The 25078-nt window shown below is 38.7% G+C and overlaps 1 protein-coding gene across 4 annotated transcripts in view; it reads left to right on the forward strand.

Annotated features, from left to right (window-relative positions):
- LOC122662291 (pre-mRNA-processing protein 40A-like) overlaps window positions 1-25078 on the forward strand; it is a 48193-nt gene that overhangs the window by 13213 nt on the left and 9902 nt on the right. For all 4 annotated transcript variants that reach the window (XM_043857883.1, XM_043857905.1, XM_043857889.1 and 1 more), the window contains 12 exons: window positions 2294-2374; window positions 2459-2551; window positions 2620-2673; window positions 2767-2883; window positions 3029-3127; window positions 5095-5142; window positions 5262-5354; window positions 9030-9137; window positions 9255-9319; window positions 9424-9526; window positions 10199-10504; window positions 10636-10769. In XM_043857883.1, the coding sequence (XP_043713818.1) occupies window positions 2294-2374; window positions 2459-2551; window positions 2620-2673; window positions 2767-2883; window positions 3029-3127; window positions 5095-5142; window positions 5262-5354; window positions 9030-9137; window positions 9255-9319; window positions 9424-9526; window positions 10199-10504; window positions 10636-10769 (1301 nt within the window). The remainder of the gene's footprint in view (window positions 1-2293; window positions 2375-2458; window positions 2552-2619; window positions 2674-2766; window positions 2884-3028; window positions 3128-5094; window positions 5143-5261; window positions 5355-9029; window positions 9138-9254; window positions 9320-9423; window positions 9527-10198; window positions 10505-10635; window positions 10770-25078) is intronic.

Here is a 25078-nt window from a genome sequence, read left to right on the forward strand (position 1 = left end):
GAGGGAGGATGAATGGAAAAACAGAATTTAAGCTTAAAACTTACAGCAGGATCCACCGGTAGCAGCTTGATAATTGAAGGAACCTCCCGATCTTCTCGATGCAAGGAGTCGTAGGAATCCACCCACCCTATCCACCTTGAAATCCACAAGGATACACTCACAAAGGAGCAAGAACAGCAGCAGCAAACAGACTTTTTTAATTCAAAATTGAATGTGGGGGAACCCTCCCCGATTTACTTATTTATAATATGGCTTTATGCCAAGTCCTAATACAAATTAACGTCTTCTCTTCAAAAATCGTGGAAGGGAAGTAATTTAAACTAAAACTAATAACTTAAAATAATAAAAGACCTATTTGACCCTACTAACTTAAGTTAAAAGACATCTAACTTAAAACAACTAATTTAAAAGAAGATTTCATACTAGCCAATAGGATTTAAGGACCTATTAACCAATAGGAACACTTCACTTAAATTAGACCAATTGAACCAATTGGGTGCAATCAATTCTAAACCGGTTCAATCTAAAAACAGGAAAATAAACTAAGTATGGAAAATAATAATCCTAATCTATGGCTCCCTAATCAAGCCCTAAGTTCAAGGCTTCTTCTTCCTACTTGGAGCTGCATCACATGATCATGTTCAAACGGAGGCTTTTGGATGCACTAGTACGGAGAAGTGATTTGATTCAGATTGAAGGAACAAAAAGAGCCAGGGGCAGACGTAAAATGACCTTTGGAGAAGTGGTGAGGAAAGACATGCATAGCTTAGGCCTTGTATCAACTATGACCTCTAATATAGCTGATTGGAGGGCAAGGATCCATGTAGCCCACCCCATTTTGTTGGAATAAGGCTGAGTTGTTGTTTGTTGTTGAAATCATCCTTGATACCACTTATTATTTCACTATAATCTGATTTCATTCCTGCGGAATCATCCTTGACTGCCACAAACGAAATTTTTTAATACTCTCACTGACAGTCCTCATTTATTTGTGCGCATGCAGACACATTTTAAAAAAGGCCGTACCCAGTTGACAAGGCTCCCACCGCTGTGGGGTTCGGGGAGGGTAATATGTACATAGCCTTACCCCCGCTTCGCAGAGAGGCTGTTTCCCTGACTTGACCTGTGACCACTAGGTTGCAGTGGAGCAACCTTACGTTGCACCGAGGTTTGCCCTCTGCATGCACACATTTGCATTTTTCAAATTCTGTCCGCATTGATTTTAACTGAAAGTAGCACAGTTATCAAAGCGACAATCCCTCCCAAGGCGGTGGCCAGTTGCCCTAGACCTGCTTGCCATGTATTATTTTGTATACCATAATGAGATGCAATATGAGTTTATAATGCTTTAATGCAGTGTAAATATATAATGAAGAGAAAGAGAAGCAGCAGCAAACAGAAACAAAAAGGAGGGTCCTGTTTTCAAACCTTGTGAATCTTCCTCTGCTTCTCATCCTTTTCTAAGTCACGCATATATTCCTGTATAAACATGGCAAATGAGTCACATGGATGATTTCATGCATATCATCGTATGGAAATTCTCTAAACAAGCCAATGAAACAGTGAGAAAAGAATCAATATTATGTAACAAAATAAAAAATAAAAAATGACCGTTCACCCAGGTCACAAGGTGTCACCTAGGCGACACCCAAGCCATCAAGGCGGGTGCCTTTCATGCATACAGAAATTAGACAAGCTCGCCTAGGGTCACCAGAAGCACCTTGTCAACTGTGGCGAGTGGTGTTTTACACACCTGGTTCTCTTTTGGCCATGTGGTTAAGATGGTGATATCTTCTTGCTAACATAAAAAATATGTCGGAGTTTTCTTGCTGAGTCTGTTTCCATTCAGTCAGGATAGGATTTTCTATGTTATGGTTTATGCTACCTAAGATTTGCTATTATTAAGTTCTAGGTATACAAATTGAGCTAGAGTAGGAGAAATTTATGGATACTGGACTTCATGGAGGTTGCTGTAGTGAATTTGCTCGTTGGATTCTCTTGATATTGTTCAGGGCTGAGTTTGGGTGATATAATAATGAACCATTTGCTAAGAGGTTGTGACTGGCAGTTATTTCCTTGTGCCAATTGAATGAATAGGAATACTGAACTCATTTTATCCTTGTTCTGAGTCGTCATTGAATTTTACTTTCCCAAGAAGAATTCTCTCAGTATAGGAGCTTCTTAGATCATTTATCTTGCATTTATTGAGACCCGTAGGTTGTGAATACTTTCATAACTGTTTAGTATGTTTTTCTTACTGTTCATGTCTTGGGATCATAAATTCATAATGTAGGAACGTGCAAAAGCTCAAGAGGAGCATAAGCGAAATGTTATGGAGTACAAGCAATTTCTGGAATCCTGTGACTTTATTAAGGTAAGACGATGAACTTCATTCTTACCATATCCATTTACTGGAGTTGGTAGAAGTGATTGGTACATCTCTACTTTTTGGCTGCAGGCAAACAGTCAATGGCGTAAAGTTCAAGATCGCCTAGAGGATGATGAAAGATGTTCTCGTCTTGAAAAGATAGATCGCTTGGAAATCTTCCAGGTAATTTACATTGTTTTACATTGACAGTTTCCAATTATGCTCTGTAATCATTTGGCATCCTTGTACAGGAATATATACGTGACTTAGAAAAGGAAGATGAGGAGCAGAGGAAGATTCAGAAGGTTCGAAATCAGGACCCTCCTTTCTGTGCTTATGGTAGTTATAACTCCCCCAGGGTGTGTGTGCTCATACTTATCTTTGTTGTCCAACTGCAGGAACAACTGAGACGGGATGAGAGAAAAAAACGTGATGAGTTCCGTAAGTTGATGGAAGGACATGTAGCTGATGGGATGCTTACGGCCAAAACACATTGGCGTGACTATTTTATGAAGGTATTCCTGCCAAATGCTTTTGTATTTGGGCTGGCAGAATACATTCTTTTTTTTATGGAATGTTATCTGGTGATATTCTCCATTTGATTCTATGTCACCAAAGCTTTCTCAGGACTCATCTGTTTCTTTTCATTTTTATATGCAGGTTAAAGACTTGCCTATATATATAGCAGTATCATCAAACGCCTCTGGTTCTACACCTAAAGATCTGTTTGAGGATGTTGTCGAGGAATTAGAGAAACAGGTTTGATTTTTATACATAATCCTCGTATGGGAAACAAGTTTAATCTACCAAGTAATGTGGAATGACATTATGAAAACTTTTCTCGATAGTCATTTGCTTGTCCTTTGAAAGCCCCCTATTTTTGTGAATTCCGATCATGGGTTGAGATTTTCAATTTCAGTGGCTGTGAATGGTTGGTGTTAATCATTTTCTGGCAACCATTGAGAAATTTTATTTATCCATAATTATTCTTGATATTCATGACTTCAATGAATTAATACTTAATTAGTTAAATTTTAAACTATCACAGTAGATGTTGAATAAATCTGCAAGCAGATTTGTGATCTCATTAATTTATTAATGTACATTTAATACCAAACTATCAATTTATTGTCTTCTCTGCCCATCCCTGATGAATTGCTAACTAAAAGTCGTCGTGTTGACAAGTAGTTGTCAAGGTGTCGCCTAGGCGTCCAGGAGCCTTGGTCGCCTTGCTTTTTTACCCTCTCCAATGCCTTCGGCCGCCTAGACGCTGTGACAACTGATGACAACTAGTTGAGGTATTTTGGTATGCTTACTTGTACATGTGGAAACCTTGTACCTGGAGGAGTGTAGATAGTACTTATTGTTTCTACTTACAGGTTATGGGGGTATGCAGTTTCTTTGCTCTATCATTTGAGGTTCAGCAATACTTAGAATCCAATGGTCTGAAAACCCAGACTGTCCTTTCACTTGTTTAGGGCAGGAATCAATGAAACAGTGCCAGATGGTCCAGTTAGGATCTCGTCATCTCGAGATGCTGTTTAATCCACAACAATTTGACAAAATCATTTTCCTAATGGATAAAAAATTATCTTAGGAAGGAAAGAAAAATGAGGCCCTCAACTGGCTTGACAGGAGCTGATGAATGCTATGCCATAAAGTATGGGTAGTTAAATCCCTTTATGACTGTTGCGGTAGTCTCGGATTCTATTATAATTCTGTTTTGTATTATTTGTTATTAGTGATAGTAGGAGTGGGATATTCTAGGTAATGCTATGTTTACTCTCTTAAGTCGGTTTAAGGTGTACTTGGTTAATATAATATATGCTTAAGCCCCCACGGTGTGATTATTTAGTTCACACACAACCGTTAGTATTCCCTCCCTTTATGTCAAGCTGGGCATGGGTGATGTTTATGCTCCAGCTTGAGGGGGAGTGTTGATATAGATCGAAGCATGAAGACGACCAAGGCAGAATTTAAAAAAAAAAAAGAGAGTTACTGTTTACGCGAACAGTACCACGAGTTACTGTTCACGTGAGTAGTACCGCGAGTTACTGTTCACGTGAGTAGTGTTGTGGGGCTCAATATTGAAAGCTGGCTTGGATGAGATGCTACCAATATTTGGTAGGATACTGTCTATTTGTTTCTATTTTCTTGCTTTGTTATTGAGTCAAGCAATCTCCTCACTCTACTGTGAGTTGCTAATTTTGTAACCATTGATGAGATGATTATAAGTAAGTGATGTGGCTGAGTAGAAAGGGACAGAGATTGAAGAAAAGAGAGCTATGGTTGAAGCTGTGAGAGGCAGTGATGGTGAGGGACCGTGGGTGAGAGGCCCTGGACTGAGAGAGTCCCTTATCCCCCCCATTCTTCTTTTCTATCCTTTTATGTAATTCTTTCATATGTAAACAACAAAGAGCAATAAAAAAAAATTCAGTTAGTTTACACACAATCGTGGGCTATTCCTCTCTTCTACATTGTTGCCGTGCTTAGTGCTTGATACTCTTAAGTCTCTAACAATGACAACCGACTGAATCCACCTTTTGAGTACTGGATTTGATGACACCTAATATAGTTAGAATGGAAAGAGAAACAAGACAAATCTAAAGCACTCTCAACTCTGGGTAAAAGTTGAGATAATATTGTTTATACAAATGTCAGAATGACTGTGGACTGAAAAAGTTGTAGTTTGCTTTTTGATGTTTTTTCTGTTCTTTTTTTTATAGTATCATGATGACAAGACTCGAATTAAGGACGGAATGAAGTTAGAAAAGGTAATGATTCATACAATTGTTGTTCATATAATTTATCTGTATGTCTGTATTTAAGTAGGTATATATGTTTGTAACTTTGTATGTATGAAGTGAAATTCTATTGTCGTGTATATTCTCAGATAAATATGGCATCATCATGGACTTTTGAAGAGTTTAAGGATTCTATTACTGAGGTTGTTCGCTCTCCCCCCATATCAGATATCAACTTAAAGGTAACTCTCACCTCCTTCCATCCCTTTGTGTTGCCTGAGTTAGTGAGTGCGTGTGCACACATGCACAGAAGTTGTTATGAAGTAAAATATTTCATCATTAGTTGATATTAGTCGGACTTTTTAAACCTTGGCCTGGAATTCCAATGACGGACTGGACATAATAGGTTTAACTTGTTTTTTGGACTTTTGTGTGTTTGTGTTATAGCCTGGTCATTTGACTGAAACATCTTGTGTTATTTGCTTGAGTTGCAGTAATTTTTTTTTTTGTTTTTTTGTTTTTTTTTTTTGGTTGAGGGGGAATTTGAAAGTGAATTTTTGCTGTGTCTTCACATAAAGGCCACTAAAATAGCCCCTTTTAGAAACCAGTGTAATATTATATTTGCTTATTGTTAAAGCAAATTTGGTTGGTGCTTCGAGGCTAAGGTTCATAACAGTTTACTGGGTATTTGTGTGTGGATTTTTAAATTGAGATCAATAACATTCATTTATGAGTGACTATGAAACCTTATGATTTTTTATCTTAACCTCTTAATTCAAGCTTCTTTTGATGAAGGGAGTGTCTGAATGACACCTCTATAGGTGTAGTTAGAACTTGACACCTTCTTTTAATTGCTCCTTGTCTTATTCTTAATTTTCTTAAAGTTAGAGGTATAAAAGGTTTCAAAAGTAATTTGAAAGCGACATCATTATGTCTTTATCAAAAGGTATCATTGTCATGCACATTTTTTAGAGTATACATATGAAATGACACTATTTACCTTCGTTTGAAAAAAATTGTGTATTTATACTACAACAACAACTCAGCTTTATCCCAACTAAATGGGATCCGCTACGTGGATCCTTTCAAAACAAAGTAGGAAAAACTGAGATCCACACAAAGGGAAAAGAAAGTAAGAGGAGTGAAGAATAAAAATGTAGAAATGAGATAAGAAAAGTGAGAAATGGAAAATGAAAAATGAAAATGAAAAAATGTAAGGTTACAAATTATTTGACACCTTGAGGGGTGTCAATAAGAAAATCCTTTTGATGAACTTTTCATGCTTAACAGTAATTTTGTATGACTAAAGGTGCTTCTGTTGAGATGTTTGGAATATTTGATTATTGTCTTGTGCTTTCATGGTATTGTCTCCCCGGATATTTTCTTTCACTTTTTATGGTCTTCACAGATATTTCTTTCACTTTTTAAGAATCATTTGGGGAAAGGACATCTGTGTATAGCAACTTATTTATTTTTTTTAATAGGGTTTTTAACAAATGCCCCCCTTGAAAATGCTCATTTGTCCAAATGCCCCCATACAACTTTTCTAATTGCAAACTCCCCTCTACTTTCAAAACATTGTAGCACTTTGGTCCCTGCCGTTAATTTGGGACGTTAGATGTTAGTTTTAAGGAAGCTAATGACCAAAATGCCCTTCTGATAATAACCCATCAAAATTAAAGAATAAAATGACCAAAATGCCCTCATCTTCCCCAAATCGATTAGGGTTGAAACTGAAAAAATTTTCCCCAAATTGGTTAGGGTTTGAACCCATTTGGAAAGCAAGAGATCAGAATTGATCGGATAAAAGCATAACTTGCTCGTCTGGGTATAAAAGCATAACATCTGTTTTTTAAAGAAATAACAGTTTTTAAAAAAAAAAATAATTTATAAAGGTTTATTTTTCTGGATACAAGCTCTGTTTTCTGCTTCCTTTTGGAGCAGTTTGGCTGGTCCTCAAATGGAAGGTGATGCTTTTAGTTGTTTTTTTTTCTTCCTGTAATGGGCTGTGAATTTTGTGACGCGATTATAGGTATACCAGATTTCCAGATTTTGTTCGATCAATCTCTCTTTTTTTTATTTTTTATGAAAGTTTCTCCTTTTTTATTACTTTGCTGCTTATTAGTAGTTTCTGGAACTGCACCACCGTTGAGAACCAGCACCAGGAACATCTGTTTTTGGGCATCATTTTTTTTTCTGTTTCCGTTTCTCTCTCTTTCTTGCCCCAATCGTTTTCACCTTTCTTTTACTTGTAATGCAAAAACAAACCCACATAAATCAACATAAGTGAACAGACAGAAGAAAAATGAAGGCTTCTTTTGGGTTTGGTCCATTTCCAACTCGCTTTATGCATTATCTCTGAGGGTTTTGTTGGATTTCCTAATCCAATTGTATATTCCATATGAAGTTACTGTAATTTTTGCAGGATTCTGGTATCAGGGGTTTGTAGTTGGGGTTAGATTCAGGGAGGGTTCATTATTGGGTTTATTTGCAGGTTAGAAATCTGCTCTAGATTGATGATTGTATTGAGTCGTCATTACCAATTCTGATCTCTTGTTTTCCAGATGGGTTCAAACCCTAACCAATTTGGGGAAAATTTTTTCAGTTTCAATCGTAATCGATTTGGGGAAGATGAGGGCATTTTGGTCATTTTATTCTTTAATTTTGGTGGGTTATTAGCAGAAGGTCATTTTGGTCATTAGTTTCCTTAAAACTAATATCTAACGTCCCAAAGTAAAGGCAGGGACCAAAGTGCTACAATGTTTTGAAATTAGGGGGAGTTTGCAATTAGAAAAGTTGTAGGGGGGCATTTGGACAAATGGGCATTTTCAGGGGGGCATTTATCAAAAACCCTTTTTAAAATAACATAATGATGATTGGTTAGGTAACTTTGGTTAGTTTGTGTCACTGGTAGAGATACTTTTCTTCTTCGGCTGACACCAAATAATTAATTTTTTGGTTTAGTTCTGTGCTACTTATAATTTTTCTTTAAGAGCACTTTTAGAATTCTATTCAACCAACATTGTTTGCTCCTCTGATCATGTGATACTCAGGTGATTTCTATTTATTTTATGTTATCCAAAAGTTTCCTTGGTCTTATCCAGTGAGTTATTTCTCCCTTGTTTTTTTGGGTTTTTTCATATTGGTATTTTTTGTGTGCACATATGTGTATGAGTTTTTGGGGATGGGAGGGTGGGGTTGGTTCCTTTCTGAAGTGTCCTTATCATACTTCTCTCTTTGGTCCAAAAGTAGTTCCTTTCTTGCTTTAATTGCTCGATCATTCATTTATATTAGTTATGTTCGTGTACATTTGAATATAATTTATCATGTATTGCAGTCGGCTGCAACTTCTATATCCTACCATTGGAAGGATACCATGATAATATAGCTGATATTTTCTTTATTATGAATTTCCTTATTGTTAATCATTCGACAAGGAGATCATGTAATGTGTTGATTTCCTGTCATTTTCACTCTTTGGTATGATTTTAGTATTTTACTGTTATTATCAAAATGTTGTGCTTGTGAATCTCATCTGCTTCCTTCTATGAGGCATGCATCTCACATTTTGGTTGAGTGAAACACCTTAACATAATGCTGTAATAGTTTAAGAAAAATGTTTATTGCTATCCAATTCTTGATGTCTTGTCTTTCCAATGGTTGAGAAGCATCATGAGTCACCTTGTAACTAAAAGTTTGGTTTGATATGGTGAGCCTAAATCTGTAACTAGCTGAGGTTTAAGTAATATTAGTTTTGCATTTTCTATCCTGTCTCTAGCACTGGCTTATGACCCCGTGTAGTTTTTCACCTTTTCTGCTACCAATCACCGACAGTTTCCATTTAGTATACTTAATATCCTCATTCCTGTCTGTGAAAAGGGTCAAGTATGATATTTGAATTTTGTTACTGCTTGCAGCTTGTATTCCAGGAGTTAATCGAAAGAATCAAGGAAAAGGAGGAGAAGGAAGCCAAAAAGCGTCAACGGTTGGCAGATGATTTCTCTGATCTATTACACTCTATCAAGGTATTGAAAATGTAACATCTTAAATAGTGATAGTGACTTGCTTGAAAGAGCAATGCTTGACCAAATTTTAGCATTTGTTGATGCAAGTAATTTACTAATTGTTTTGCATTATTGTAGGAAATAACTGCATCTTCTATATGGGAAGGCTCCAAATCACTTTTTGAAGACAGTCAAGAGTATAGGTATGGAATAATGGAATATTAGTTTTTGTAATGCTATTACACTCCCGAGTCCCAATTTTGAACTTCTGGTTTTATACATTTTCTGGTGACTTTTACTTGGTTAGAGCAATTGGGGAGGAGAACTTCAGAAGGGAGATCTTTGAGGAGTATGTCACACGTTTGCAAGAAAAGGCAAGAGAGAAAGAGCGCAAGAGGGAGGAAGAAAAGGTACCTTAGACCTATGTTTTCAGGCAGGATTTTTTTTGCTCTTATTATGGGAATGTTAATATTATTTGGATTATCGATCAGTAGCTCTTCATAATATTTTGATGGTTGATCATTAACACCTATTTGTGTTGCAAATATAATGATATTGTATTGATTAATTCGATGGGAAAAAACGCAGCATGTTCCCTTAATTATGTATGATAATTGTTAAGAACAGAATCTTATGAATAGTTGTCAAGGCGTCCAGGCATTTTTTTGGATGGCGCTTTGGTTGCCTAGGCTGTACCTGTTGGTACTGCCTTAGTTTTTTGACCCCCTCGACCGCCTTGGTTTGCCTAGACGTCGTGATTTTAGGGTCATTATCTTTGTTCTCTAGTTCAGATTGAAACGGAGGTGGGGAAAGATTGAAAGAAGAATCTATTTATTTACTCTTAACAAATGGGAACCTGATTGAAGTCTTGATGATTGTCTTGTAGTCTTAAAAAAACCCTTTCACTCAGTTAAGCCTTGTACATAACAGATAACACCATCTTTACAATTACAGCAGCAAAATAAACATGCCGTCAAGTGATGTTTATTATGCTAACGAATTTTAATGTTTTACGTTGCATCTAGTTCATCTTCTTTAACCTGTTTAGTTATTGTAATTTTTTGAGCTGCTTTCTTATGCAGGCCAAAAAAGAAAAAGAGAGAGAGGAGAAAGAGAAAAGGAAGGAGAAAGAGAGAAAGGAAAAAGAGAGAGAACGTGAAAGGGACAAGGGAAAGGAAAGATCCAAGAAGGATGAAATTGAGAGTGAAAATGTTGATGTAACTGACAATTACGTCTCCAAAGAGGAAAAAAAGAGGGAGAAAGACAAGGACAGGAAACACCGGAAGAGGCATCATAGTGCAGCCGATGAAGTTAATTCTGAAAAGGATGAGAAAGAGGAGTCTAAAAAGTCCCGTAGGCATGGCAGTGATAGGAAAAAATCGAAGAAGGTATGGTCGTTGTGATGTGTTCATTCATCAATTATTTAGAATTTAGATTACATGGAAAATTAGACTTGTTTTTGTGATTACGTTTGAGCATCTTGAACTACATTATGATATTGGTGTTATCTATCGGGCAGCATGCACACTCTCCAGAATCAGATAATGAAAGCAGGCATAAGAGACATAAGAGAGATCACAGAGATAGTTCCCGGAGAAACGGTGGTTATGAGGAGCTTGAAGATGGGGAGCTTGGAGAGGATGGGGAAATCCGGTAATTTCGTTAATCCTCTCCTTTGGGATTGATAATTGTTTTTACTCCTTATCTTTGCTTCCTGTTCGCAAGTCTTGTGTCTGTCATCATACTTGAATCTTTTGGTAGATATCACATTCAATTTTTTCCTCTTTAATTATATGCATCACTTAAATAATTTTATAGATATCATGATCAACTTCTCTCTTCTTTTTAATGCGTATATGCTATTAGTTATGCAAATGTCATTTTAACTTGTCCGTTGCACTGTGTTTGGTTTGGGGGGCTTTGCTTTTGGGGGAATTGATACTGCCTCCTTCCCCACACAAAACCTTATTGGGGGCATGAATCACTTTTGGTTAAGAATGAGAAGGTATCTGAATCTATAAAAAAATGTTAGATTATTTTCAGAAGCAAAAACAGTTGGATCTTTTAAAATCTGTAGCAGAGACAAAAAGAAGTCTGTTTTAGGAGAGTTGGTGAATGTGAAGGAATCCGTTCTGTCTATTGTGCCAAGTTTTCTATATCTTGGATGGAGAAGAGAGCAGATGAGCTCACTAGGGATCCGATTGGTAACACTCCGCAGGAGTGATTCTACTAATTTTGTGTTCTTCAGGATTTGTTTGGGAGCAGAATTGTGTTGTGGCAATCTGGCTTGATTTTATGCTCCTACCATAGTTATCAAGGCGGGGAGGCGACCATGGTGTTTTCAGAGGGCAAAATCAAGGCGACACCGATATGGTGGCAAGGCGTCCAAGGCGACCAAGGAGAGGCGACGCCTTGATAACTATGGCTCCTACAGATCGAAACTGTCCAATCTCTGATCCATCTGATCCTGAAGCAAGAGATCAAGAACAAAATACTTGCTCTGCACAATCCGGAACAGCTTTAATAATACACAATCGACCTGATGCTTGACTCTCACGTCTTCTTTCATTGCCTTATCCCTCACGCAAACCTCGACTGGAACATCGCCTCCCACTCAAAAGAATCTATTTATTTAACTCTTAACAAATGGAAATCTGATTGAAGTCTTGATGATTTTTTTGTAGTCTTAAAAAATTCCCTTTCCTAATTTTTTTTGGTATTAGTACATTTAAGAAACATCATCTTTTATATATAATCAAATAAATGGATTTGTCTTATCATACTTTGTTCTCCTTTTTATACATGATATATTTTTAATATTACTAATTTATAGTGTTTTATGCTTCAAAACTGTATATCACATAAGTCCTAAGCATTCCATGTGTTTCTTGACCATTTCCATATGTATCTAGCGTATCTTGCGTCTCTGCGTTACGATATCTTAAAATCCTCTTACGATACGATTCTCGATACCCGATACTTTAAATCATGGTGTTAATACTCCACATTTTCTTCAAACGAAATTGGGGCGTTGAAACATCTTTTCTAAATTGGAAGCTTTTGACCAGCTTCTTTAGAACGTCAGATCTTGTTATTTAATTTTAACAAATTATTAAAACGTTAAGTTTATCCTTTTGGGGGCTGCGATCAACTGTAGAATAGCTACAGCCAGCTCGTTATCAGTCAACGGAGCATGGGGAGGATTGTTGGAACTCTCCTCATCACCCATAGCTCGGATACCAAATAATGTAAGACCAATTCAGAAAGGAATTAGTCCCAAATAACCCAGGAATAACCAGCAATACAAAACTCAGATAAGGGGTTGAACCAGAAACTGGAGGGTTAAGAGTTTTGTCAAACCAGCCACTGGAAAGGGGGTAAAAGGGGATCGAAGGAAGTGGAAGGTGAAGTGGAATGGAGGGAAAAAAGGAATCGAGTGGAGTAGGTGGTGTGATGGAATGGTGGTCAAAACCCAGTAGGTTTTGATGGATGGATATGGAGATACGTGGTTCAGATGTGACAGCAACAAATCAAGTTGCAGGTTCAGTAGTAGCCTTCAATCAATTGGTCACAACAGCAACAACAACAACAACAATACTTTGGGCACTGGAAATGACAGCAGCAGCCTTCGGATGGTCTTTACAGTGGTTGTAATAGCCACAGCAACACAGCGGCACAAAGAGATCGATGGAAAGGAAGAGAAGATGGAGATTATAGAAATTAGAAGGTTGGGATAGGTGGATTTGGCTCTCTCAGCTAGGCTCCTTCAGCCCTTCAAGTCACACAAAACTTGAGAAGAAAACATACTTGCAGCCAAAGCTTTTCATTCAACTTAATAAATCACGGGGTGGCTGAGAACAACCTTACAATTAAAAAGGAGCAAAAACTTGCTTCCCAAGAAAACATAAATAAGGGCAAAACTAAACTTGCTTCCTAAGAAAAACATAAATAGGGGTAAAACTTGCTTCCCAAAAAAAACAGAAATAGAAACCAAGTATTGACTAAATCTGCAGAAATTAGAAACTTAGGAATATAAGATATTACTGGCTACACAGGTGGGGACCACTAAAGTAACTTTTGGCCCACACCTGTAGTATGCAAAAATGTCATAAAAATGACAATTATACCCCCACGATTCTGGGTTTGAGTAACCCAGCAACTCCCAGCTAAGTTGGATTGGCCCAATTTAAAGTTGGGCTGGCCCTATGGTTCATGGGGTTGGTCCACCGATTGGTGAAGTGAACCAGCCCTTCTCCCAAGACTCTTCCTAGAATATTTCTTGCCAAATAACTTGGCTTCTGCATTGCTTGTTCCTCATGCTTCCTGGCAGCATATTAGCGTGGACTTCGTCCTTGGTCTCCCTCCTACACGTGAGGGATATGATTCAATCTTTGTAATGGTGGATCGTTTCTCCGAAATGACGCACTTTATTCCTTTTAAGAAGACCATGGATGCCAGCCACGTAGCAAAGATTTTCTTCAAGGAAGTTGTGCGTATTCATGGTCTGCCTGAATCTATTGTGTCTGATCGTGACGTTAAGTTCATGAGTTATTTTTGGAAGACCTTGTGCCTAAAAACTAACACCAAGCTGAAGTTTTCAACAGCCTTTCATTCTCAAATGGACGGACGGACGGACAGACCGAAGTAGTTAATAGGAGCTTAGGGAATCTTCTCCGTTGCCTTGTTCGTGATCATGAGAAGACTTGGCACTCTATCCTTGATATAGCTGAGTTTGCTTACAACAGCTCTATTAACCGGACGACTGGAAGGACGCCATTTGAGATAGTCCTTGGATTGCAGCCCAAGCGACCAGTGGATCTAGTGCCTTTGCCACCTCAAGCTAGAGTTAGCATTGAGGCTGATGAGTTTCTACGTCATATTACTGATGTGTATGCTATCGTTCGCCGCCGTATAGCAATCAACAATTAAGGGTACTAAGCTGCTGTCAATTGCCATCACAGATATGTTGAATTTCAACCCGGAGATTTGGTCATGGTGCACATAGCTGCTGAAAGGTACCCTCCAGGTGGCATTCATAAGCTGCATCCAAGAAAAATGGGGCCTTTTAAAGTACTAAAGCGTGTTGGGACCAATGCATACATGCTGGAGCTGCCACTTGACATGAAGATCAACAATGTATTCAACGTGGCAGACCTTACTCTCTATCTTGGGCATCATTCAGACGAAGGAGATTCTGCCCATGCTCTACGGTTTCCCCCATTTATCTCCCCTACAGAAGATGCCATTGAGGAAGTACTTGATAATAAGTATACTATGGTAACGGGTGGTAAGGGATTCTACTTTTTTCTAGTCAAGTGGAAGGGTTGCCCAGTCGAGGACAGCACGTGGATCCACACGGATGATTTCAGGCGCCTTGATTTTGAACTCTTTAAGGCCTACATGTCATTCCTCCATTTATCGGAGATGAATGATTCTAAGAGGTGGGGAGCTAATGCAGAAGTCAAGTTGTTTGGCAAGAAATATTCTAGGAAGAGTCTTGGGAGAAGGGCTGGTTCCCTTCACCAATTGGTGGACCAACTCCATGAGCCATAGGGCCAACCAACTGGGTTGGGAGTTGCTCGGTCTCTCAAACCTAGAATCGTGGGGGTTATACTTGTTATTTTTATGACACTTTTTTGTACTACAAGTGTGGGCCGAAAGTTTTCTTTGCTTCAGCAACTTGTACATTGTATCGCCTTGGGGTTGCTTTCAGTAAATCTTCAGCTTCATGGGCCTTCTCAAAACAATCATAGAGGCCATTGTTCATTGATGGGCACCACTCCAATTTTGTCCCGTATTTCAATTTTAAGTTCCAACATAAAAAAGGGACAGCAGCTGCTCGTCCTCCTCATCAACTCCAATGTGGGAAACCAAGTTATTGAACTTGTCCATGTACTCCTCAACTGACATGGTCCCTTGTCGAAGAGTGTTGAGTTGATCATGCAACCTTCTACGGAAGGTGGAAGGTAGGTATTTTGCCCTTAGAAGGTCCTTCATCTCCTCCCACGTAGTAGGCTCCATATGTTGGCGGTGTAGTCTGTCTTCGGTTTTCCTCCCCCACTCCTTTGTTGGTCCAATCAGCCTTGTATGGACCAGCTTAAGCTTACGTTCCTCCGTCAACGTAAACCAGTCAAAGTAGTCGTCAAATGTGCACAGCCAATCGTAAAACACAACAGGGTCAGATTTCCTGTTGTAATCTCGCAGCTCCAACATGACTTTGTGTTTGTCGTCTCGCTGTCTAGCACCATAACCACTGGCTTCTTCATCATCTTTGTATTGGGTGCGTTGTATTCTTTGGGGCAGATGAGGGTAGTTAGGGCGAGGTGGGGATCTGCCTACAGTAGGCTGACCTGATTGTTCTTTCATATCCTGCATATCAGTTGTCAATTGTAGAGTAGTCCTCTTCAAGTTTGCCATATCTGCGGTCAACTGTCGAATAGCTACAGCCAGCTCGTTATCAGTCAACAGAGCATGGGGAGGATTGTTGGAACTCTCCTCATCACCCATAGCTCTGATACCAAATAATGTAAGACCAATTCAAGAGGGAATTAGTCCCAAATAACCCAGGAATAACCAGCAATACAAAACCCAGATTAGGGTTTGAACCAGAAATTAGGGGGTTAAGAGTTGTCAAACCAGCCAGTGAAAAGGGGGTAAAAGGGAATCGAAGGAAGTGGAAGGTGAAGTGGAATGGAGGGAAAAAAGGAATCGAGTGGAGTAGGTGGTGTGATGGAATGGTGGTCGAAACCCAGTAGGATTTGATGGATGGATATGGAGATATGTGGTTCAGATGTGGCAGCAACAAATCAAGTTGCAGGTTCAGCAGTAGCCTTCAATCGATTGGTCACAACAGCAGCAACAACAACAACAATACATTGGGCACTGGAAATGACAGCAGCAGCCTTCGGATGGTCTTCACAGTGGTTGTAATAGCCACAGAAACACAGCAGCACAAAGAGATCGATGGAAAGGAAGAGAAGATGGAGATTATAGAAATTAGAAGGTTGGGATAGATGAATTTGGCTCTCCCAGTCAGGCTCTTTCAGCCCTTCAAGTTGCACAAAACTTGAGAAGAAAACATACTTGCAGCCAAAGCTTTTCATTCAATTTAATAAATCGCGGGGTGGCTGAGAACACCCTTACAATTAAAAAGGAGCAAAAACTTGCTTCCCAAGAAAATAGAAATAGGGGCAAAACTTGCTTCCCAAGAAAAACAGAAATTGGAAACTTAGGAATATAAGATATTACTAGCTACAAAGGTGGGGACCACTAAAGTAACTTTCGGCCCACACCTGTAGTATTAAAAAGTGTCATAAAAATGATAATTATAACCCCACGATTCTGGGTTTGAGAGACCCAGCAACTCTCAGCCTAGTTGGGCTGGCCCTATGGCTCATGGGGTTCGTCCACCGATTGGTGAAGTGAACCAGCCCTTCTCCCAAGACTCTTCCTAGAATATTTCTTGCCAAACAACTTGGCTTCTGCATTGCTTGTTCCTCATGCTCCCTGGCAGCATATTAGAATGGACTTCGTCCTTGGTCTCCCTCCTACGCATGAGCGATATGACTCAATCTTTGTAGTGGTGAATCGTTTATCCAAAATGACGCACTTTATTCCTTTTAAGAAGACCATGGATGCCAGCCACGTAGCAAAGATTTTCTTTAAGGAAGTTGTGCGTATTCATGGCCTGCCTGAATCTATTGTGTCTGATCGTGCCGTTAAGTTCATGAGTTATTTTTGGAAGTCCTTGTGGCTAAAAACTAACACCAAGCTGAAGTTTTCAACGGCCTTTCATCCTCAAACAGACGGACAGAAGTAGTTAATAGGAGCTTAGGGAATCTTCTCCGTTGCCTTGTTCGTGATCATGAGAAGACTTGGCCCTCTATCCTTGATATAGTTGAGTTTGCTTACAATAGCTCTATTAACCGGACGACTGGAAGAACGCCATTTGAGATAGTCTTTGGATTGCAGCCCAAGCGACTAGTGGATCTAGTGCCTTTGCCACCTCAAGCTAGAGTTAGCATTGAGGCTGATGAGTTTCTACTTCATATTACTGATGTGTATGCTGTCGTTCGCCGCCGTATAGCAATCAGCAATTAAGGGTACCAAGCTGCTGTCAATTGCCATTGCAGATATGTTGAATTTCAACCCGGAGATTTGGTCATGGTGCGCATAGCTGCTGAAAGGTACCCTCCAGGTGCCAATCATAAGCTGCATCCAAGAAAAATGGGGCCTTTTAAAGTACTAAAGCGTGTTGGGACCAATGCATACATGCTGGAGCTGCTACATGACATGAAGATCAACAATGTATTCAACGTGGCAGACCTTACTCTCTATCTTGGGCATCATTCAGATGAAGGAGATTCTGCCCATGCTCTACGGTTGCCCAAATTTATCTCCCCTACAGAAGATGCCATTGAGGAAGTACTTGATAATAAGTATACTATGATGAGGGGTGGTAAGGGATTCTACTCTTTTCTAGTCAAGTGGAAGGGTTGCCCAGTCGAGGACAGCACGTGGATCCACGCGGATGATTTCAGGTGCCTTGATTCTAAATTCTTTAAGGCCTACCTGTCATTCCTCGTCTCATCGGAGCTGAATGATTTTAAGAGGAGGGGAGTTGATGCAGAAGCCAAGTTGTTTGGCAAGAAATATTCTAGGAAGAGTGTTGGGAGAAGGGCTGGTTCACTTCACCAATCGGTGGACCAACCTCATGAGCCATAGGACCAACCAACTTTAAATTGGGCCAGCCCAACTGGGCTGGGAGTTGCTGGGTCTCTCAAACCCAGAATCGTGGGGGTTTAATGGTCATTTTTATAACACTTTTTTGTACTACAGGTGTGGGCCGAAAGTTACTTTAGTGGTCCCCACCTGTTTAGCTCGTGATATCTTATATTCCTAAGTTTTTAATTTCTGCAGATTTAGGCTCTCTTTTTTATAGTTTTTAATTTTGATTTTTGTCTATTTAACAAAAATCATTAATGAAAACTATTTTTGATCAAAAACTAAAAATCGTTTGGTAAACATTAGACATAATAGACTATGGAATGATAAATGGTTTGGTATGTCTATGTGTAGAATAATTTTTGAAGAAATGGTGGATGAAGAGATTCCCTCTTCACCCATCTTCCTTCCTGTGAAAACAGAAAGGAATGAGAAGAAGCCCAGATTAATCAAATTGATACAGTCAATTCGATTAATAGAATAGAAAAATAATTGGAATAAAGATATTGACAGTGGAAATGCTACCCCTCATACCCAATTGTTCTATCTCATCAACAATCCCACGAACAAGTTGGATAGAATCGGGTGCAGATGATTTGGCCAAAATGGTAAGAAGTCGATTGTAGGTGAAGCAATCATGTCGATAACCGGGGATTGAAGAGGAACAGAAGCGGAAGAATTCAAGGGCTTTGAGGATTTCACTAGCTTTTGAGGTGGTTATGGTTAGGGTTAAAGTGTTCAGATACTCGGATAGTTCAAAGAAGGGGTTAGAGGAGGCTGAAGACTTAAGGATTCTGGATACGAAGTAGCTATTTTTCATGGCTTGATAGAATAAATGGGGGTTATAGTATGATTTGAAAGGATCCAAGCAGAAAGATACTGAACCATAAAAAAATGGATGTCTTGATCTGAGATGCCATCTTCAATATCTCTTCCTCATCCCCTTCAAAACCACTGCAATTCTTTCCATCCAATAGAATCAGGTCTTTACAACCCTCTAGTATTATCTTTAGGCTATTCTTTGGAAGTGTACTTCCACTTAGAAAAAAGCCCAAAGCCACCATCAACCAACCCTATAAAAATGTTCCATTAGGCCTTAGATCTATTAATCGCAGTGACACTAAGACGCAGAGATCACAGAGACACACTCCCCTCGAGTCCTATAAAGAAATAAACCCTCTTTAGCTTCAGAGTTTACACTCACAAGTGGTGATTCATTCTTTAGTAAAAATTTGGCATTCATGGCTTATAAAAAGAAGCCAAGCTTTGCAGAAGAAGGGAGGATAAAATCCAATACAGAGGAAAGAGAAGAAGTAGAAACCCTAAACACAGTGAGCAGCTGCCTTTACCTGAAACCTTCTCAAACTTCAGAGACCCTCGACAAAGATCAAATCCTTCGTTGTATCCGTCATCATAAAGGGGTAAACAACTATTGGGTACCGATGGTGGATGGGTTGCAGAAAGAAGAAGAAGAAGAAAGAGGAGGAGGAGAAGGAGCAGGAGATTCGTAATTAAACGATGAAAAGACACTCTCACCCTTCGATTTTGAGAGCTATGAGCACGTGCTCATTAAAGTCCCGCATAAATGATCAAAAGTGATTTTTGGCCAAAAACCATAAACAACTTTCGATCTATTTTTGGTTTTTGATTTTTTTCACTCTTTTTAAAATAGAAATAGGCTCCATAAACCATACCAAACGCAACCAAAAACGATTTTTAAGGCAAAAATAAAAAGTAAAAACTATACCAAAGACGCCCTTAGTCAATACTTTAGTTTCTATTTCTGTTTTTCTTGGAAAGCAAGTTTTGCCCCTATTTCTATTTTCTTGGGAAGCAAGTTTTTGCTCCTTTTTAATTGTAAGGCTGTTCTCAGCCACTGCACGATTTATTAAGTTGAATGAAAAGCTTTGGCTGCAAGTATGTTTTTTTCTCAAGTTTTCTGTGACTTGAAGGGCTAAAGGAACCTGACTTGGAGAGCCAAATCCATCTATCCCAACATTTTAATGTCTATAATCTCCATCTTCTCTTCCTTTCCATCGATCTCTTTGTGCTGTTGTGTTTCTGTGGCTATTACAACCATTGTGAAGACCATCTGAAGGCTATTGCTGTCATTCCCAGTGCCCAAAGTATTATCACTGTTGTTGTTGCTGTTGTGACCAATTGATTGAAGGCTACTACTGAACCTGCAACTTGATTTGTTGCTGTCACATCTGAACCACGTATCTCCATATCCATCCCTCAAATCCTACTGGGTTTTGACCACCATTCCATCACACCACCTACTCCACTCGATTCCTTTTTTCCCTCCATTCCACTTCACCTTCCACTTCCTTCAATCCCCTTTTACCCCCTTTCCATTGGCTGGTTTGACAAAACTCTTAACCCCCTAATTTCTTGTTCAACCCCTAATCTGAGTTTTGTATTGCTGGTTATTCTTGTGTTATTTGTGACTAATTCCCTTCTGAATTGGTCTTACATTATTGGGATTGCAATATTATGGATTCTGATTTGCTCTTTTCCCCATAATTGATATACATCTCTCTCTATCTCTTTGTATTTTGATTTGGCCTCCTTTCCCAATAATAGGGATACACCTACATAACCCAACCCAAAGCTTATTTTCAATAATTAAGCCATCTAAGTGACTTATCTACATCAATTCTCCCTTGCTGGAAAAAAATTCGTTCTCGAATTTTGCAAAATGGAGGAATCAACTTGGTGTGATGAACATCTGTCTTCAACCCATAATAGTACTCAAGCAGCTCATGGATGTTAGGAAGGAATGTAATCTTCAAGGCATGGAACTTTCTCTTTAAAGAACTCTGGAGGCATGACACACCTTATGTGCTCAACTTCGAAATCAACAGTCATGTCAATGGGGTTTTTTACAGTTGTGCCTTCGACCTGCTCTGCCTCAAACTCTAACTCCTTAAATTCTTTTTTGTCGCTCACAATCTCTTCAATGGTTTCTTCAACCACCTTGTCATTTGTAGTTCCAAATTCCACATTGTCCATTGTCTCAAATTTACTTGCTTCAAATTCTTCAATGTAAGCCTTGACATTCAAAACATCAAGGATTGACTCTTCCATGATGACATAAATTACAAGAACATCAGCATTAACCTCATAAATGTCATTGTTGTCATCTAGGGTGTTTGCACACTCTTCTTCTTCTTCAAGGGCAGCATTAACGGCCCATTCATTTTGAAACTATGGTTCACACACCAACATCTCTGAAATGGAATAAATGGCTGTGATCACTGAGTCAGGCTCTTGTTGCTCTTACATCTTCAAAACTTCAACTACTTCCACGGTAGCATCCATGGCTTCAAACTTTTGCAATAAATGGTTCAAGTTCTCTTCAACAGTAATGTCTTTTGGTGGTAATCTTGTCGGAGGGAGAGCTTTCTTTGCATATATTCAGGTAGGTACTTGTTCTTCAACTCGTGCTTCATCTCTTCCCAAATCTTAGGTTCACATCTTCTAGATCTGAGTTTCTCTTCATGGAATTTCCACCATTGTCTAGTATAACGAGTCAATCGGGAGTTAACAAACCTAAGCTTCTGCGTCCAAGGAACTAAAACTCTTCTCGAGTACAGGTTTTGAGCTGGCCAAATAGCGAGTTAGGTCGAGATCTCGCCTGGGTCATCTCGAGGAGTCAGAGTAATTCCCCCCCCCCCCCCCAACTCGATGGCTGGTTTCGCTGGATTTTAGACCTATTTTGGGGCTGAGGTACTCAACCTATTTTAAGCCATTTAAACACAATGACACTATCAGATGTTGCAAAAACAAAGTCCAAATAGGAGTTTCACTTAGTAGGAAACCCAGACAGACTCTTGTTTATGCCAGAAATCAGGGTAAACACTTATTTATGCCTAATATCATTTAAGTAAATGAATTTTGTATTTCATTTATTTAAGATATTATTCATAAATAAGCAAATACCCCCTTATTTGAATCCAATAAAAATAGTTAAAATATCAAATTCCAAAAGGATTAAAAGTCAACACCCCAGTTCAAGAACAACAACTAGATTTTCGTCAAGTTAGGTACGATTTTCTACTTTCTAATTTGGTCTTTTTCTCAAATCCAAGATTGCTTAAATCTGATTTAAATTGAAGGAGTTATGTACCAGTCAAACTTAATTTGGTGTGCGCGAATGCTGTCAAAATCGCTCTGAATAAAAATATTTTTTGGGCATCAAAACAAATGAATATTTTACCGCACTTTTTGTTTTTAGCAATGTTTTACCATATTAAGATTTATGGAATTTTTAGATTTGAGAAAAACCCCAACATTAGAAAGTTGAAAATTGCACCTACCGTCGAAAATCCAATTTTTTTTCTTGAACTGGTGGGTTTTCTTTTTTTCTTTTTGGGATTTTATATTTTAACTATTTTTATTGGATTCAAATAGAGGGTATTTGGTCATTTATGAATAATATTTTAAGTAAATGAAATACAAAATTCATTTACTTAAATGATATTAGGCATAAATAAGTGTTTGTCCTAATTTCTGGCATAAATAAGTGTCTGTATACCAAGGTTTGCATAGATAGGTGTCTGTATACCAAGATTTCCTGCCGAGATGACTAAAACCACCGAAATCTCGCCTTTCGATCGAGATCTGGCACTCATATAAAGGAGTTTGGGTCAAGATCTCGGTTGGATGGAGATCTCGCTCGAGTTGGGGTAAAATATCATATCGACCTCCATCTCGTCTTGAGGTTTTGAAAAAGCGAGATTTTTGTCAAGATCTTGCAAGTTTTAGTTCTATGCCTGCACCTCTGTTGGGTTGTACCAGTCAAAATATTCCTCTGGAGAATCCAACCAATCAAGGAATAGGAATGGATCACTTGTTCCAGCAAAGTAAGGAACTTCTGACTTCATCTTCCTTGTATTGATATCAACCCTAGGAGGTGATAGGCTCTGATACCAAATAATGTAAGACTAGAACCTGAATAGGGCTAATTCCAGGTAGGATCAAAAAGAAAATCTCTAAAGAACAAGAAAGAGAGCAATGGAAACAAAAATCATATGAGGGAACCAAGAGAACAATGAGAAGTAAGAATATGGGAAACAAGAGAACAATGGGAAGTAAGAATATGGGAAACAAGAGAACAATGGGAAGTAAAAATAAGGGAAACAAGAGAACAATGGAGACTCAAATGAGGGAACAATTTCCTTGGTTGAAGAAACAATTAAAAAAACCACAAATTTGTAACCTGTTGAAGCATCAATAATCTTGATGAAATAATCTTCAAGAAATCAATGTGACAATCAGTTGAAAGAAATCCCAGCTGCTTGTAGCACTCTTGAACTCAATTTGAACAAAATAAGGGTTTGGATTCAATAACCGATGGAAGGCGATGGTGAAGGGAATGGGCATCTCACCTAACCTATCTCAGGATCTTAACAAGAGTTATTCTATTTGTAACCAACCCGGTTACAACAATATGTTGTAACCCGACTTATTTGCCCTCTTCACTTAACTCGCTAACTTTTTAAAGTAAAGGGTTTCTTTGTAATTTCACCCTTCCTCTTCTCTCCTCCTCTAGCTCCAATTTACCTTCTCCCTCACCTCTCTGTCTCCAACAGAAACCCCTGAAGCATACTGAAATTCAACACAAACAATAAATTTAAGGGATCCTGAAGTGGCGACGCAGCCAAGGAGTTCGATGCACTCCCTCTTTATTCCCCCTCTCTTATTTTTATTTTGCTGCGGTTGGGGGTCTCTTTTCTTGCTTGAAATTAATGTATAGAAAAGGCTTACTGCTTACAAATTTACTGCTTAAAAAATTCCTAGTTGAATTCCAGATCTTGGAGGGGTCAGTCATGTCTGATTTCAAGGACTTGTCAAGCTTCTGTGAGCAAGAGAGTAACTGGGCTTAGTGCTTACATGACTTATCCTCTCTTCGAGGTTCTAATGGCACGCATAATTCATAAGTTGAAGACAAGGTGGTGGTGGAGGAAGAGAGTAATAGAGCGAAAGGGGAGGAAGAAGATCACTTGTAAAAAACTCCGCTGTTTTGGACCAGATTTAAGTGTTTATTGGGATGTAGTGAGAGAATTCTCGTCCCTGGTACAGCTACATCTTTTCCTTTTTTTAGGAAAAAACCCAGCAGCGTTTGTGGTGGAACCAAAGTGTTCTTTCCCATTCCAGATGAGTTCTCATCCCTAGCCTACCTCCCATTCCAGCATGATTCTCGTCCTTTGCACTCATTAGTCCTTGTTTGCCTCAAAGATTGAAAGTTTAATGTTCCACTTCCAACACAAATCTGGTTTATTTGCATCCCAGTAAACACTTAAATCCTAGGTTCCCAGGTTTTGGATGATCCACAACCATGCAAATGATTCTAGTAGAAACACGACTTGTAGGTGGCAGAACCGCGAGTTGCAGAAGGAGTATACGGACGGGAGGGAAAGAGAGTGAGATTGATGAAATTCCACCATTAGCCCTCATATTATATTGCCACCACACTATGAGGGGTAAAAAAATTTGGTTACAAAGTCTGTTTGTAACCTGCTTGGTTACAAACAGACGTACCCTTTTAACAAAGGCTAAAGCCAATATTTCATTAATAAAACTCGTTTTCCATGCTGGCCTCCCTTACAAACTTATATAGAAGACTCAGAAATAGACTTAGACACGAAAAAGAAAAGGCCTAACCTTATCCTTAACTAATAAGGTAACCTAAATTGACTAAGAAAGTGAACTAGTAAAGAAAACAAACTCAAAATAGGGCTAACTAAACTAAGGAAGTAAATCACGTTTTCCTACATTCTACCCATATTTTAGGCCCATTAAAGTGGTCATTTACAAAGTAAACCCATGGGATCAAAAGCCCAACACCTACATAACCCAACCCAAAGCTTATTTTCAATAAAATAAGCCCTCTAAGTGACTTATTTACATCAAAAGGGGTAATCGAGATTATTCCAATTTCCAGCACTGTCAAAGTGAAGATATAATATAACAGCAAGTAAAACCAGTGAGAAATCTGAATGCACAATTGCAAATTGCAAAACAGCAAATAAATTGAGAGAAAATAGACACAATAAATTAAATATGTAACATAGATGACAATAAACTTGAACAAAATTTTTACTAGGCAGTAACAGAAGAAGGTGGTGCAGTAGGGAAAAAAAGAGAACAAATTAGCAGTCTAACTGATGCACCCTAAACCTAGCCTCCTCGAATTGAAGAAGCCACCCTAAACCTAGGGTTTTAGTAGGAGC

This window comes from Telopea speciosissima, chromosome 1, assembly GCF_018873765.1.
Source record: "Telopea speciosissima isolate NSW1024214 ecotype Mountain lineage chromosome 1, Tspe_v1, whole genome shotgun sequence".
Classification (NCBI taxonomy): Eukaryota; Viridiplantae; Streptophyta; class Magnoliopsida; order Proteales; family Proteaceae; genus Telopea; species Telopea speciosissima.